The 16,761-nt window shown below is 39.4% G+C and overlaps 1 protein-coding gene across 1 annotated transcript in view; it reads left to right on the plus strand.

Moving 5' to 3' along the window:
• Positions 1–1,403, plus strand: part of LOC117625366 (ABC transporter G family member 9-like) — a 1,705-nt gene extending 302 nt beyond the window's left edge. Inside the window, exons 2-3 of the mRNA XM_034356932.1 lie at positions 13–217; positions 575–1,403. Coding sequence (XP_034212823.1) covers positions 13–217; positions 575–1,237 — 868 coding nt within the window. The 3' untranslated portion in view covers positions 1,238–1,403. The remainder of the gene's footprint in view (positions 1–12; positions 218–574) is intronic.
• Positions 1,404–16,761: the final 15,358 nt, after the last annotated feature.

The following is a 16,761-nucleotide window of genomic DNA, read 5'->3' on the forward strand; positions in this document are numbered from 1 at the left end:
AACCAACTCCAGCCATTTTCAAGATGGATCAGAAAACAAGAGCTTCGGGAAATGGCCCACAACTTGGTGGCAGCAATTCTCTGTGTTGCTTAGGAGAGGATTGAAAGAGAGGAGGCATGAGTCCTTCTCCGGTCTCAAGATTGGTCAGGTTGTGGCGGTGGCTCTTCTTTCTGGGCTACTATGGTGGCAGTCAGATGTTTCCCACTTGCAGGATCAGGTAAAAACACACTTCCTTCCTCCCCCTTTTTCTAGTATTTGCAATATGCATATTTTCTTCTTTTTTGGGTTACTTGGGGAATTTCAATATGCATTTTCATGGGACATATTCCACCAAAATTCTATTCTAATTAGTGCTAATATCAATTATGACCAATTGCTGATTGATACTTCACTTGTCACATATATGATCTGGTTTGTTAATGGGGTATTAAAAAAAAAAAAGTGTTTCACTATGATTGGTACTGTTCAGAGGGTATGTTTGTTTCTGGATAACAATTTGCAAAGACATCATAGCTTCTCTAACATAACCCATTTTTAACAACTTGAGAATCTTTTTTGTTTTTTATGTATGCAGACTGGGCTTCTCTTCTTTATGTCTGGATTCTGGGGTTTTTTCCCTCTGTTCCAAGCAATCTTCACCTTCCCCCAAGAGCGCAAGATGCTTGAAAAGGAGAGATCTTCAGGAACATACAGACTCTCCTCCTACTTCATATCAAGGATTGTTGCTGATCTTCCCATGGAGCTTGTCCTTCCAGCCGTATTTGTGACCATAACATATTGGATGGCAGGGCTGAAACCAACAACAGGACACTTCTTCCACACCTTGCTTGTTCTGCTACTCAGTGTGTTAGTAGCTCAAGGCATGGGGCTTGCTCTTGGGGCTCTGGTAATGGACCAAAAAAAGGCCACTGTTCTTGCATCAGTCCTCATGCTGTCATTTCTTCTAGCTGGAGGTTACTATGTTCAACATGTCCCTGCTTTCATTGGTTGGATCAAATACATCTCCATCAGCAACTACTCATACAAGCTCTTGCTGGGATCTCTGTACAGTAAATCTGACACTTACCCATGTGATAGTGGGGTTTGCTTGGTTAGAGAATTCCCAAATATAAAACATGTTGGGCTTGATGGCCAAATAAGTGGTGCTGTTGCTTTGGCGACAATGCTTGTGGGCTATAGGCTAATTGGGTATTTGGCTCTCATGAGGATTGGTGTCACAAAGAAAAAGTATGCTTAGTTTATGGGAAAATCATAGGAGGCCTATATGATTTGTATAGATGCAGATGCAGCTCTTTTTTCGGATTAGATATTTTGCTTCCCAAGTTAATTTTCCGTTTGGCTTGTGTTCTAATTACAGACAATATCTGAGAGGCATAAAGTTTGTGGGATTTTTGATTAGCAAGGTAGTGAACATGTAGACATTTGGTGGAGTAATCTGAGATGGCATATATAAGTAATATATTGTGTCGAGTATTTTTATAATGATGATCATCTCTCCATTCTAAATTCATTAGACATTTTATAATTTTAATGAACTCGTAACACCATATCGACATCTCTTCTTCCCGCGCGTGTGCTTCGACAAAAATAGAGAAAGCATTAAATATTAATCCAGTAGTCAACCAGAAAAGTGATGAGCTCTTCAATGTGTGAACGGAAAAACTACAAGCACCTATGTCCACTATGAAAATGGGGTTATAATAAGCAACTCACTAAGTGGACTCTAAACTCTCAACTTTAAAAAATTAATATTATCCCACCCACATTGTAAATAAGTTTTTTAAGAAGTAGAGTTGTTGTGGGATTGTTTAGTGACAGAAAATAAGAGAGTGCTTTAGCTGTGAACATAGAAACCAGAACAGAATTTGAAGCAAAACACATCAAAAAGGGCCTCGTCTGGCTCATCTGTTATATCTCATCCCTCTCGCATGACTTGACTTTCTTAATTAATTTCTCTTCTCTTTCCCATTACCTTAAAAAACACACAGGAAAATGTTTGGTTTATGGAAAGTCAGAGGATGCCCATATGATTAGTATAGATGCAGATGCAGTTGTTATTTTGGATCATATAGACATGTTGCTTCCCAAGTTGATTTCCCAGTTTGGTTTGTGTTCTAAATACAGACAATATATGGGAGGCATAAAGTTTGTGAGAGTTTTGATTAACAAGGTAGGTAGGGAGCAGGTAGACAATTGGTGGAGTAATCTGAGATGGCATATATGATAATATATTGTGTCTATGGTATTTTTGGAAACAGTTACACACTGTTTCTAAAATGCTTTTTTTTTTGGGTCCTTTTTCTACGCTAAACATTCTAAATTCATTAGACATTTTATAATTTTAGTGAACTTGTAATACCATATCGACATTTTTTTCTTCGCACGTGAGCGACTATAACAGACAAAACAGTAGATATATTAATCAAGTGGACACCAGAAAAGTGACGGCATCAAGATATACAACAGCTCCCTCAATGTGAATGAAAAATCACAAGCCCCTATTATATCCACAATGAAAAGTGGGTCATAATAAGCAGCTCCCAAAGCTCAACTTTAAACCAATGGTGTTTCGTGTATGGATATTATCCCACATTGTAAATTATTAACAAGTAAAAAGTAAAGGTCTTCTTAAGAACTCATTTACAGGATGAGATTTCAAAATTGAGGGCAGTTTAGGATTGCTGTTACTTTAATTAGACGTGAAGTAAAGTAACTTTATGTTTGGTAAACAATATTTTTAAAGTATTGCTAGTACAAAAGACAGAGTCAAAACCGTTTGACAAATTTTAATATAAACCTGTTGTAACTGTAAATAATTATTAAAATAGACATAATGTTGAAAGTGTTATGCGCTAATCATGTGGTGGTGGTGAACGAGATGGAGATGGAGGTGGTGGATGTGGTGGTTGTGGTAGTGGTGGTGGTGTTGGTGGTGAAGGTTGAGGAGGAGGTGGTGGTCGCAGTGGTGGGGTCTTGTTGGTGGTGGTCGCGAAGGAGGATGTGGTGGTGGTAGAGGTGGTGGAGTTGGAGGTGGAGGTGGAGGTGGAGGTGGTGTCATTTTTAAAAATTAATGACGGTATTTTGGGAATTAAAAAATTCATTAAATGCTCATCTCTGCTTCTTTTGAAAGCAGCTTTGAAAAGTAACCCGCCTACTTTAAAAGCTCCGGTCAAAAGGCCACTGCTTTTAAAATAATCATGATATATATTTTATTTTTGCCGAACATCTTAAACTGCTTAACTTTAAAGCGAAGCAGGTTTTTGGCCAAAAAAAAGCATCCCAAACGGGACTCTATTAAAAATTGAAAAATGGAAAACAATTGTTGATGGTGCTCATAATTCTTTTTTTTTTTTTTTTTTTTTTCTTTTTTTTTTTTTTTGTGAAATAGGGGAATTAATCCCTAAACACACAAAAACTAAATGACAGAGATAGCACAAGTTCTAGGAACTCTTAACAAATCATCATCAAAGGTAGCCTCAACCCAGCTAGGAATCTCATCAAGCACAACAGACCTCATATAAAAATTATAGCTCCCTTTCCTAAATAGTCAGCCACCCTGTTTTTCTCCCAGTAAATGTGGTTAATCACACAATTACCCACTTATCGCATAAGAGTGTAGCAACTAGACAACAAAGATGTCATTGGATGTAGAACAAAGAGAGAAGATTTTTGGAGAAGTAGGACTGCAATTGCAGAGTCCATTTCAGTACGCAAATTTGAGATGCCCCTTTAGATAGCAAGTAGGGGTGGGCACTCAAACCGGCAAACCGGCAAACCGGAAATCCGAGCCGAACCACACCGAACCAAACCGGAAAAAAACCGAGTTGACCAAAAAGTCAAAAACCGGTCAAAAACCGAACCGGACCGGTTTGGACCGGATTCGGATCCGGTTCCATGTCTTCAAAAATCGAACCGGGCCGAACCGAACCGGTGAAACTAAAAATATATATAATTTCAATATATAATTATATTTAATGCTATATTTTTAATTTCACTAAAAAAAACCTAATATTTATCCAAGTTCAATGTCAAAATATCTCTCTTTTCTCACTTTAATATTTATTTATTATATGAAATTGAATAATTTGTTAATTTTCAAGTAAAAAAATAATATTTCAGTTGAGAATTGTATTACAAAACAATTTAAAAAAAATAATTTTTATAATCCGGTTCAAAACCGAACCGGAACCGGAACCGGACCGAAACCGGTTCAAACCGAACCGGACAGTTTTTGAATTTTTTTAATTAAAACCGAACCAAACCAAACCGCATGAATAGTATTGGATCGGTTCTAATTTGAGGCAAAAACCGGTCCAAACCGAACTGTGCCCACCCCTAATAGCAAGTTTCAAACCAAAGAATAACCCCCATATTTCAGCTACTAGGATGTCACCACTCCCCAAATTGGCCACAAAACCACCAATCCAATTCCCTCTATCTACGCGGATTACTCCCCCAACACCAATGACTCTACATGCGCATTTGCACGATCCATCAACATTAAGCTTGAACTGACCAATATCATAAGGATCCCAAACAAGAAAAATTTGAGTTGTATTAATTGGCGTATGAAACAGCAGAACTAGCCTTCACTCATTATTGAGTAGCAGTAAAAATAATTTTTCTGATATCAAAAGCCAAATCCTCTTCTTCACCAAACACTCTCTTATTGCGCAATTTCCAGATATACTAACATGTAAAAGCAAAAGAGATGTTCCACGAAATTCCAAATTGCCAATGAGACTTAGTTAACAAATTAACCCTCAACCAAGGCTGAAAATCCAATTGAAAAAATTCCAAACTCAGATTGTTTGAAAGAAATAAGCTCCAAACGCTTTTAGCCTTCTCACAGTCACATAAGATATGCAAGACAGGTTCAATAGGCCAACCACACAAACTACATGAAAGATCAACAGTTAGTTGTCTTTCGGCCCGTTGCTCATTAGAAAGAATTTTACCTTGGAATACACTCCCGAAAAAAATCTGCAACTTGGGAGGAATATTGATATCCCATGAGAACTTCAAAGGACTATCAGACCACTCAGATGGTTTAAAAAAATAGACTACAAGCAGACTTCGCTGAGAAAACCTCATTAGCAGTAGGATTCCATATTTGAGCATCTGGAGTAGTGCCAAAAAAATCAACAGGAATACTAATAATTTGCTTCGTAACCTCTTCAGCAAGCACCATTCTAAGTTTGTCAATATCCCACCAACCTCCCTTAAAGAAGTGAGATACATCACAATTCAAATTAGAGATAGAAGCATTACCATGGTGCTTAAGTAGAGGCTCATCATTCAACCATTTATCTTGCTAAAACTTCACTTGAACTCTATTGCCAATTCTCCACCCCATACCCTTCACTAATAGATCAGCACCATGGAGGATACCTCTCCATGTAGAAGAATAGTCAGCCCTTGAAATAAGTGAGGGATCTGGGATGTCCTTACCTTGTAGATACTTAGCCTCATAAATTTTAGCCTACAATCCGTTGTCTTTATTATGAAGCCTTCACCCAATCTCGGCCAACAAGCTCTAATTCATATTAGTTGTTCACTTAAGACCTAAACCACCTTTGCTCTTGGGTCTACAAGCCAAATTCCATTGGCATAAATGGATTTTGTTTTTCTTTTCACTGCCTCCCCATAAGAAGTTACGATTAAGCTTATCAAGCTCCTCACAAATACTTGCAGACAATTTAGTCATTTTCATAGTATAAATTGGGATAGAAGCAGTAACCGCCTTAATAAGAGTGGCTCGCCCAGCTAGAGAAAGAAGTTTCCCTATCCATCCAGCAAGTCTTCTGTGTACTTTGTCAAGAAGGAAATTAAAAGTAGCTTTATTAGGCCTAGAGTGTAACAGAGGCATGCCCAGATATTTGCCCAGATAATCAGTCAAAGGAGAACCACAAATATTACTGATTTCCTGAGCAGTCTCCTTGCAGGTATTCGGAGAACAGAAAATAACAGATTTATCAAAGTTAATAGCTTGTCCAGAAGCTTGGCAAAAAACCTCCAAACAATCTTTCATGATCTTGGCTTGTTGGGGGCTAGCTTCAACAAAAAGCACAAGGTCGTCAACGAAAAAGAGATGGGAAACAACTGGCCCAGACTAGAAGATTTTACAGGCTTCCGTACACCCCTGTGAACAGTATCAAATATAATGTGGGATAATTTCTCAATACACAGTACAAACAAGTAGGGTGAATTAGGATCCCCTTGCCTTAGAGTAACTCCACCCATACGAGTAACCCCACCCATAAGGGCTAAGTCTAAGGCAAGGGCAAGCAAGGGCTGCCACTATTCACATGAATAATGGCAGCATTGCTATTTGTGGTTCCACCCATGAGGGCTAAGTCTAGGGTAAGTCTAAGGCAAATACTATTCATTGTACTTTATTTCCTATTTTTTTTTATACTTTAAACCATTAATTTTGATAATCTTCTGTAATTAAATTTTCGGATAATATTTTTGGTTGTCACGTGTCCATTATTTTTCAAAAAAGATTTTCGGATGAGAATCTCGATTGTCACGTGTCTTATTACAGATAATTTTTTTGGATATTCATTAAAAAAAATTATAATCTCATATTTCAAATAACATTTTCACCATCTAAAATTGTGCCACGTGTCCCATGTCAGATAAGATTTTCAGATATTTAAAAAAAATTATAATCTCATATTTTAGATAAGATTTTCACCCTCTAAAATTGTGCCACGTGTCATCTCTGTCAGATAAGATTTTCAGATATTTTTTTAAAATTATAATCTCATATTTCAGATAAGATTTTCATCCTCTAAAATTGTGCAACGTGTCATCTCTATCTTCTGAATCCCTCTATAAAACTACACCATCAACTCATACCTCTCACACCATCTCTTATCTATTCCTTCATTTCTCAGATTTTACAAAACACATTCTACTCTCAATGTCAAACTTGAGGAGGGTGTTAGAGAGGCAACAGAAAGAAAGGGAAGAAATCCGGCGTAGACGTGCTGAAGAAGATCGGGACGCCGATGAAGAAGAGGAACAAATGCTTGCAGCAGCGGTGTGTATGCTTAATCAATCAAGGCAACACCGTCGTCCTCGTGCCCCAAATGTGGACAGACGTAGAGAGTCTCGGGGTAAGAATCTCTTGGAGGATTACTTTATCCCAAATTCGTTATATCATGCTCATAAGTTTCGAGAGAGATATAGAATGCAGCCACATTTGTTTCAAAAAATCATGCATGATATTTGTAATTACGACACATACTTCATTCAAAAGCATGATGCTGTTGGAGTTTTGGGTCTTCTCCCGGAGCAAAAACTTACAGCTGCTTTGCGGATGCTTGCTTATGGGGCATCTGCAGAGCAGGTGGATGAGATTGCAAGGATGGGAAAATCAACTATCCTAGAGTGCTTGGTGAGATTCTGTGATGCAGTGAAAAATTTGTACACGAGGGAGTACCTTCGCAAACCCACGCCGAGGGACCTGCAAAGGTTGCTACAAAAAGCAGAGGCTCGAGGTTTCCCAGGCATGATTGGAAGCATTGATTGCATGCACTGGCAGTGGAAGAATTGTCCTACTGCTTGGCAAGGAGAGTACGAGAATCGAAAGGGCCAAAAAAGTATAATTTTGGAGGCCGTAGCTTCATTCGACTGTTGGGTTTGGCATGCCTTCTTTGGGGTTGCCGGATCTCAGAATGACCTCAATGTCCTTGGTCAATCCCCGGTGTTCGACGAGGTATTGCGAGGTCATTCCCCCCAGGTCACGTACCAAATCAACAATACCGTATACTCTGGTGCGTACTACCTTGCCGACGGAATTTATCCTAGGTGGACGACATTCGTGAAAACAATTCCGAATCCCCAATCCGAGAAGGAAAAAAGCTTTGCTTCCTTTCAAGAAGGTTACAGGAAAGACGTGGAAAGGTGTTTCGGTATCTTGCAAGCTCGTTGGGCAATTATTAGGGGTGCTGCTCGGATGCTAGATGAGGAGGTGCTGCGGAGTATTATGATGACTTGCATCATCCTCCACAACATGATTGTGGAGGATGAGTATGACTACGATGCTCCAGAGGTGTTTGAACCCGATCCCATGAACACGGCGTTGACAAGAATATATGAAAGGCCGATGGGACCAAATGGACTACCAATGGAGCCCGAACCGTTAGTTCGGGATGGTTGATTCAACAACCCCATGATTGATCGTTATGAAGAAATGCAATCTTCATATGTTCACGAGAGACGTCAAGTTGACTTGATCGAGCACTTGTGGGAGATGAAAGGCAATCACAATGGATGAAGTCAAGATTAGTGCTTTGTTTGGAATTATGCTTTGTTTTTAATTATGCTTTATTTTGTGTGTGGTGTTTTTTGGAATTATGTTTTTATTATTATTATTATTATGCTTTTATGTATGGTTTGTTTTGTGTGTTGTTTGCAATAAATTAAGGTTTATTTTTAATTAATCTGTGTTTTGATGCTCAAATGTTTTTAATAAATAGTCGTATTATTTAATGAAAATGAAACAATACAACAAATTAAAGGATAATACAACAATACAACATATGGCAAAGGTGTTTCAATACAACCTAATGGTTTTCATCATTTAACCAATCCGTATTGCTAGGTCCGTCGTCATGGAAAAGTTTTCTTCTCATCACATCCCTTGGTCTATGCTTCCAATAGGCCTTTGTTTCAGGAGACATATGGCTCGTATCCATGGCCATGATTTTCATCTCTCTATCATCCATGTCTTTTTCTTGTGCATGCTGCTGTTGAATTGCAAATGTTTCCTCTCGTGCCTTGTCCACTTCATCTCTTTTCAAGTCTCTCTCAATTCTTAGTGAGGTGTTCTTAGCTATTTGCTCCAATAATTGTACACATTCATTGTTTGAAGTGCCCCCTCTCTTGGCCTTTGCCGCCTTTCTCCCAATAGGTCTCGGCGGACGTGGGAGTGGTGACTCCGTTTCCATTGGGGAGTCCAATGGCGAATCGGTTGATGGTGAATCGTGGAGCGGCGTCTCATTCAACACAACCGTTGGACCGGTGGGAATAATTTTGAATCTCGAACAATCCTTCACAACTTCCCAACATTGGAAATGCACAAAACATTTTTTGCCTTGCCCCATGGCACCGAACCACATTTGTGCTTGTATGATCTATTAAAAATAAATAATTGGAAGTGCAAGAAAAAAAATTATTATGCAAGAAAATATAAACTATTTTGAAATGCAAGAATAAAATTGATTATGCAAGAAAATATAGACAAATTGGAAATGCAAAAAGAAAAAAAAAAGATTATGCAAGAAAAAGAAATAGAATATGCAAAAAAAAAAAGTTACATTAAATTGATGAAAATGGCAATTATAAATATTTTACCTCATCGGATAGATTTTGACCGCTTCGAATGTTCTCCCTTGCTTTTGTCAAGGCATTTCTCCATTTGCCTAACTCTTTATTCAGAAGTTTCCATCTACTAGACAACGCCATTTTGGTCCGAATGGAACCCGATCTTTGACAAAATTCTCCATGAATTTTGCTCCACATATGATGGAACTTCATCTCATTGCCCGTGATAGGGTCATGACTAACATTCACCCAAGACTGACACAACGCAATATCTTCCTGAGTTGACCACGAGCCTCCGGTTTCGACAGAAGATGCCAGTTGTTTTTTTTTTTTTTTAATACAAATGGAAAGTAGTAGAAAAATGTGAGTGGAGAGTAAAAAATATTAGAAGGAGAAGAGTTTGTATGGAGAATTGGTGTGGGAAGTGAAAAATGTGAGTGGAGAGTAAAAAATATTGGAAGGATAAGAGTTTATATGGAGAATTGGTGAGGAAAGTGAATAATGTGAGTAGAGAGTAAAAAATATTGGGGATGGAGAAGAATTGTATGAAGATTTTGTGTGGAAAGTAAATAAAATGGTTAGGTATTTATATGGAAAAAATACCGAAATTTTTGGTATTTTTTTTATAAATTTCAGAATTTTTTCGAATTTTTTTGCAATTTTTTAAGCCAAAAAAACTAGGACCGTCGGATTTCTGGAAAAAAACAATCGGAGCGTCCTTATCGCTACACGTGGCACTTGCACGTTGGGTTCTGTCAGGGCTGACGTCAGCACGCGGAAATCAAATTTTCTGTACCGTTGGCCGTGTAATTCACGCGCCAACGGTAAAAAAAAAAAATTTGAGTTACCGTATGCTGACATCACAAAACTCGGGCTGAAGCCCAGGCGGAACTTGCTTTTGGGCCTACCCTGGGTGGTGGGACCCAGCAGCCGCTCGGGCTGATTCTCTTGCTCTGGAACGCGGTTGGGCTCGCCTAGGTGGCCTTTCCCCCAGGTTGGGTCTTGCGCTGTAGATGCTCTTATAGCATTCTCCGGCACAAAAGTCTCAGTGAGCATCCCATCAATACAAATATGATAGTGGACAAACTTGACACAGCTCATTACCAATTGACAAAGCATGTGAGGTAACCCCACCTTACCAAATACCTGCTTAATGAAGTCCCGATTAAGCCTATCATAAGCTTTTGACATATCGACTTTCCAAGCTATGAAACTTTTTTTGTCTTTCGAAATTTTGAATTTATGCATAAGCTCTTGAGCAATTAGAATATTATCGGTGATATGTCTACCTAGGACAAAACTAACTTGGTTGGGACTGATGATACTAGATAAAACAAATCGCAGTCGTGCTCATAATTCTTTCGATATTCCCTATACCATGAAAAAATGAAAAATAAATAAGGAAAATGCAAGTGCTAATGCCAAATGGGAAAATGGGATATTATTTTATTTTAATTTTTTGGTTAAAAAATGGGATTTTTTTTTTTTTTTTTTTAGGGTACAGAGGAGGGCAAAAGCCCCAAACCAAAAGGAAACTGAACAGAAACTAGACGAGGTCTAACAGCACCTCCAACATCAGCAGCTAACACATCACTAAGAAAAGCTAGAGTCTCAAGAAACACATGGAGACCAGGAGCAAAATCATAACACTTCACAACAAGAGCATCCGCAGCACAATTTTGTTCACGGAAAATATGCTTCACAGAGCAGCACCAATCCTCATGAATCTTCAATTGCAGCAATTGATAATACTGAGGGTGCGTTGAAACAATAGGACTTTTTAACAAAGCCACAGCAGAAGTAGCATCACACTCAATCTCCACTGTGCGAAAGCCAGCATCCCAAGCCATACTAAGCCCCCAAAAAATCCCCCATAACTCAGCTTCAATGACGGAACCATAGCCCAGATTCACAGAGAAACCCTTGATCCAATTCCCACAAGAGTCTCTTAACAGACCCCCAGCCCCAATAAGACCAGAGGAATTAATTCTGCTACCATCAGTGTTAACTTTACAAACACCAGGAAGAGGGGCCATCCAATGGAGAAGAACAACACTACGCTCAGGGAGAATAGCCATTGGATTACAAGCTGAAAACCACTCAAAAGCGTATTGATAAATCATCAAATGAGGATCAGCAGGCAAAAGAAATTTTTGATCAAAAACCACTTTACATCTCCATTTCCAAATAAACAAGAGAAAGATAGCAAAAACCAAATACCAGGGCAGGCCATGGACAACAAACCTCCTACAATTCAAATTATGCAACAGCCAATCATCATAATCATCCATCAATTGACCAGCCTCCACTCTCCCAAACCCAAGTCTATTCCAAATTGCAAGAGTGACAGTACAATCCTTAAAGAGATGAGCACAAGATTCCAAAGGACAAACACATCTAGGACAATCAGCAACATTAGTGAGCTTTCTCTTCAATCTTTGAGCATTCGTAAGTAACTTCTTATGACACAACAGCCAGAGGAAGGTCTGAACCTTTGGCGGAACATGAAGCTTCCAAATAAAATCTCATTTCCACTTAGCACTACCCTCATCCAGATAAAAGGTGCTATAGGCAGTTTTTACAGAAAATTGGCCATTAGAGGTGGGCTGCCAGATGCATTTATCCTCCCCACTACCATTACAGCCAGCATGAGTACTAAGGATCAAGTTGACAATATTTATAGGCAGGCATTCCAATAAGCAATTGAAATCCCAAACCCCATCCTCCAAAAAATCACTAACATTTAATTGAAGCATGTCCTCAGATAAATCAATCAGAGCAAATTGCTGTAAAGGGCCACAACTAAGCCATCTGTCAGTCCAGAACAAGATATCATCCCCAGACCCCACACGCCATTTAACACCTGCAGAAAGAACTTGAGCACCATGTAAGATACCCTTCCAGACATTGGAGCTACTCTGGAACTGCAGATCTTTAGCCGCAAGAATATCGCAACGCCTTAGATACTTAGCATTAAACACTTGAGCCCAAAGACCTTGCTCACGTTGCAACAAGCGCCAACCAGTTTTAGCAAGAAGAGCTTGATTCATCCAAGCAAAATTTTTAATACCCAAACCACCAGCAAATTTAGGCTTACAGACAGTGTCCCAATTGACCAAGTGAACCTTTGCTTGATCAGTAGAATGCCCCCATAAAAAATTTCTGTTTAACTGATCAAGTTTCATACAGATGGAAACTGGCAGTTTAGTTGATTGCATGGAATAAATAGGAATGGCAGAGGTGACTGATTGCAACAGGGTTAAACGACCAGCCATAGAAAGAGTATGACTTTTCCAAAAAGATAACCTCCTTTGGACTTTATCAATAATATCTTGGTAAGTGGCCTTAGTAACACGAGTGTGAATAAGAGGAACACCAAGATACTTGCCAAGACAAGTAGTGAGAGGGGAACCACATATAGTTGCAATAGTTTGAGCCAACTCAGGAAAAGTATTTGGGGAAACATAGATCATAGATTTCTCAAAGCTGACCTTCTGGCCGGAGAGACTACAAAAATCATCTAAACATTTCTTCATAACAATAGCCTGATTGACAAAAGCTTTTCCGAAGAGAATCAAATCATCCGCAAAAAAGAGATGAGAGATAAAAGGACCACTTTCCCAGATCTGCACTAGTTTCCAAGTCTTGTCTTGAACAGCCTGCTGGATAATATGAGAAAGCTTTTCCATGCACAAAACAAAGAGATATGGGGAAAGAGGGTCCCCTTGCCGAATGCCACATTTAGGAGAGAAAGAATCAGTTAATTCACCATTGAGAATCACCTTATAACACACAGAGTTAATACACTGCATTAAAAGCTCAAGAATTCTCCCACGAATCCCAACCTCCCAAAGCACTTCTCTAATGAAATCCCAATTTAACCGATCATAAGCTTTGGATAAGTCAATTTTCCAAGCAATGAAACCCTTGCTCCCTTTAGAATTTTTAAACTTATGCAGCATTTCTTGGGCCACAACAATATTATCAACAATTTGTCTCCCTGGGACAAAGCTCACTTGATTAGGACTAACCAAATTGGCCATACAAGGTCGAAGCCGAGCAATAAGAATCTTGGAAATCACTTTATAGAGGGTGTTGCAAAGACTGATGGGGCGAAGCTGAGACATGGAAATAGGTCTCTCAACTTTAGGCACCAAAGCAATAATATCAGCAGAGCACATCCCCTAACATTTCTAATAAAAGAGGGCAGGAAATCCATCAGGACCAGGAGTTTTTAATCCCCCAATAGCAAACATACTATTTTTAACTTCATCATCAGTAACCTCACAACTCAAGCCCTCTAAATCCGAATCAGCCAACTTTGGAAAAAAAATGAGGGAGCAATCTATAGTCATCAACCAAACCAGTTTCACCAAACAGCCCTTGGAAATAATTGACAATAGTCAGTTTTCATTCCAATCTTGTTAGTGATCCAAATTCCAGCCTCATTATTCAGACCTTCAAGTTTATTCCTCCTCCTCCTTATGACAGTAGACAAGTGAAAAAGTTGAGTGTTTCTATCCCCTTCCTTCAACCAAGTATTTCTAGACTTCTGTAACCAAAACAACTCTTCCTGCTCAAGGATCAAATTATACTCAGTAGATAACTCATTCTCAAGCTGACTGAGATAAAGGTTATAATTTAAACATAACTTCCTTTGAATTCCTGCAAGTCTAGCCAAAAGTCTTCGTTTCTTTCAAAAAAGACAACCAAAAACCTGCCTATTCCAAGAAAAAAGAGGGGACACAAGTCCAGCAGATTTTAGAACCGCATTACCATTATTAGACTGCCAAAGATTAGCAATAAACTCAAAAAACTCAGGATGGGTGAACCACATGGCTTGAAACCGAAAGGCACACAATCTTTATCAGGGAGATGAGGAGAAGACAATCTAACCATGATAGGATAGTGATCCGAATTCACCCTAGGCACGTGGGAAAGATAGGCCTCATGAAATAACAATCTCCACGCAATATTACTCAACCCCCTATCAAGCCTTTTCCAAATGATACCATCAGCATTCCTTTTATTACACCACGTGAACTTGGCTCCAGAGAAACATAAATCAATTAGCTGATTACGATCAATCCAATCAATAAAATTCTGACCACCGGAATCAAAGTTGCCACCATACTTTTCAGCAGCACAAGCAATGTCATTAAAATCCTCTAAAATCAACCAAGGCAGCTTAAAAGCCTGAGCAAGACCATCAAAATAAGCCCAAAGAGACTCACGAATACCTGGGCAAGGGTTAGCATACACTACAGTGAGCAACCACCAATTAGTCCCCAATTGCAGTAGAGCCGTAACGGACTGACTAGAATGAGCAATAATTTGAATAGAGATGGAGTTGTCATTCCATAACAACCAAACACCCCTAGAAAAACCAGTAGCATCAACAATATGATAATTAGAAAAACCCAAGTTCTTAGCAATTTGCAAAGCTCTAGCACCACCAATTCTAGGCTCAAGAATAGCTAGAATATCAATAGCATAAGCCCTTTTTAAATCTTTAATAGTACGAGCACAACTTTCCTTGCCATCACCCCTAACATTCTAGGAGACAATAATCATCATAAAAAAGGAGGAGAGGGAAGAACTTAGGAAAAACCTAATTCAACAATTTCGCAGCCTCACCACTAGTACAGGCAGCTTGTTCAACGACCTAGCCATACCAACACCAAACTCAGCATCACCTTGATCAACAAAGTCACCATGGTGATCCATATCGTCGAAAGTTAACCCAACACTAGAAGAGAAAGCTTCATTGAACACCTTTTGGCCAATGTTAGGGGGTTCATGGTCATGAATCAGCCCACCTTTCCCAAGAGAAGACTCGAAAAATAAGGGCCCCTCCACATTGAAAGAAAACTTCCCAAGAAGATCATCCTGCACATTTTCCCCACAAACTTGCATTCCCACAGCATTGAGACCCTTAGAGCTAGTAAAAGCTCTCCCGACCCTATTTTGCTCGACATTTCGAGCACCAGAATCAGGTTTAGCAACAATTCTAGGACCTGCAGAGTTAGTAATATCTCTCATAGGCTTTTTAAAGACCCACGTAGAAACATTACGCACTGTGCCAACTTGTTTCACAGAACCCTTAGATATAGGGGAGGCACGCTCATGAGCTTGAGCAACTGGTTTAGAAGCCTTCTTGAAACCAAAAGGACCAGGAGTGGCACCTGCATCCTCATCATCCCTACCATCATCATCCCTTAAAATATTAAATCTAGAGCCAGACTAGCTACTGGCAGCCTTCACACCACTAGCCTTAACAGACTTCTTGGTAGAAGAGAATGTCTGTCCTTGTTCATGTGGAATCTTCTTTCTGAAATTTTTTGGTTTCATTAGCATCCATTGCCCATGCTTCTTAGCTGGAATTTCAGCAACCAAATTAGCAGGATCAGCAACAACATTCTCATTTGGAGCGGGAGGAGTACCCTCCATATTCTCATAAACTTCTTCCTCAGAAGCCTGCTTTTTCTTAGCCTCCACAATAACAGGGCATGCATCTCTACCATGCCCAAAACAACCACATTCAAAGCAAACTAACTGAATCCCCTCATAGACAACCCCAAAAGTACGTCCCTCAACAACAATAAAGGGAATAAGAGGCTTAGATAAATCAAGCTCAACACACAACCTAGCAAACTTACCTCGAGCTTGACCCATAGTATGCGCATCTACCTTAACAATAGTACCAATGAGATTTCCAATTTTCATCATAACATCAGTAAGAAAATACTCCACATTCAACCCATTGATTCGAATCCAAGCAGTCATGTGAGTAACCCTCTCTTCTTTAGCATTAAACCCAGGTTTCCAACTTTGAGTCACAATATATTGCCCAGCAATTTGCCAAGGACCTCCAGTGAGGACATACCTCTTGTCTTCCTCAATAAGAAATTTAACAATGAAATAATTGTTCTCCAGATCAATTAGGCTCATTGGACCCTTCAACCCCCAGCGTTGGAGCAAACGATCACGTAAAAAGGTATACGACAAAGGGCGACCCATTAGCTTAATAATCACAGCAGTCCTCCAAGGCCTGTACAAGCAATCTTTAACCCTTTCTGAAAATTCAATGGATGGAATATCCCCAGGCTTGATTACAACATCATCATCACAGATTTCAAACTTATCCTCAGCCATCCCAAAATCACCAGAGACTTTGTCTTTGAAACTCATTGAAATTGGGGGCAAAGTAGGAGGAAGCACATCAAACTCCATTCCACTAACATCTAACATCTCCCAGGTACGAGCACGCTTCTCTCCAGCAACCAGGCCCTCCTTCGAGCCTCCACCAGCCTCGAAAACAAACTCAGATATCCCATCCGCCACCATGGACGGTCGAGCAGCAACAGCACAGCAAAGAGCAAGAAAATCGTGAAATCCCTAAAGAACCCCAAGCACGTGCAGCGC

The sequence above is a fragment of the Prunus dulcis genome, chromosome 4 (genome assembly GCF_902201215.1).
Source record: "Prunus dulcis chromosome 4, ALMONDv2, whole genome shotgun sequence".
Taxonomy (NCBI): Eukaryota; Viridiplantae; Streptophyta; class Magnoliopsida; order Rosales; family Rosaceae; genus Prunus; species Prunus dulcis.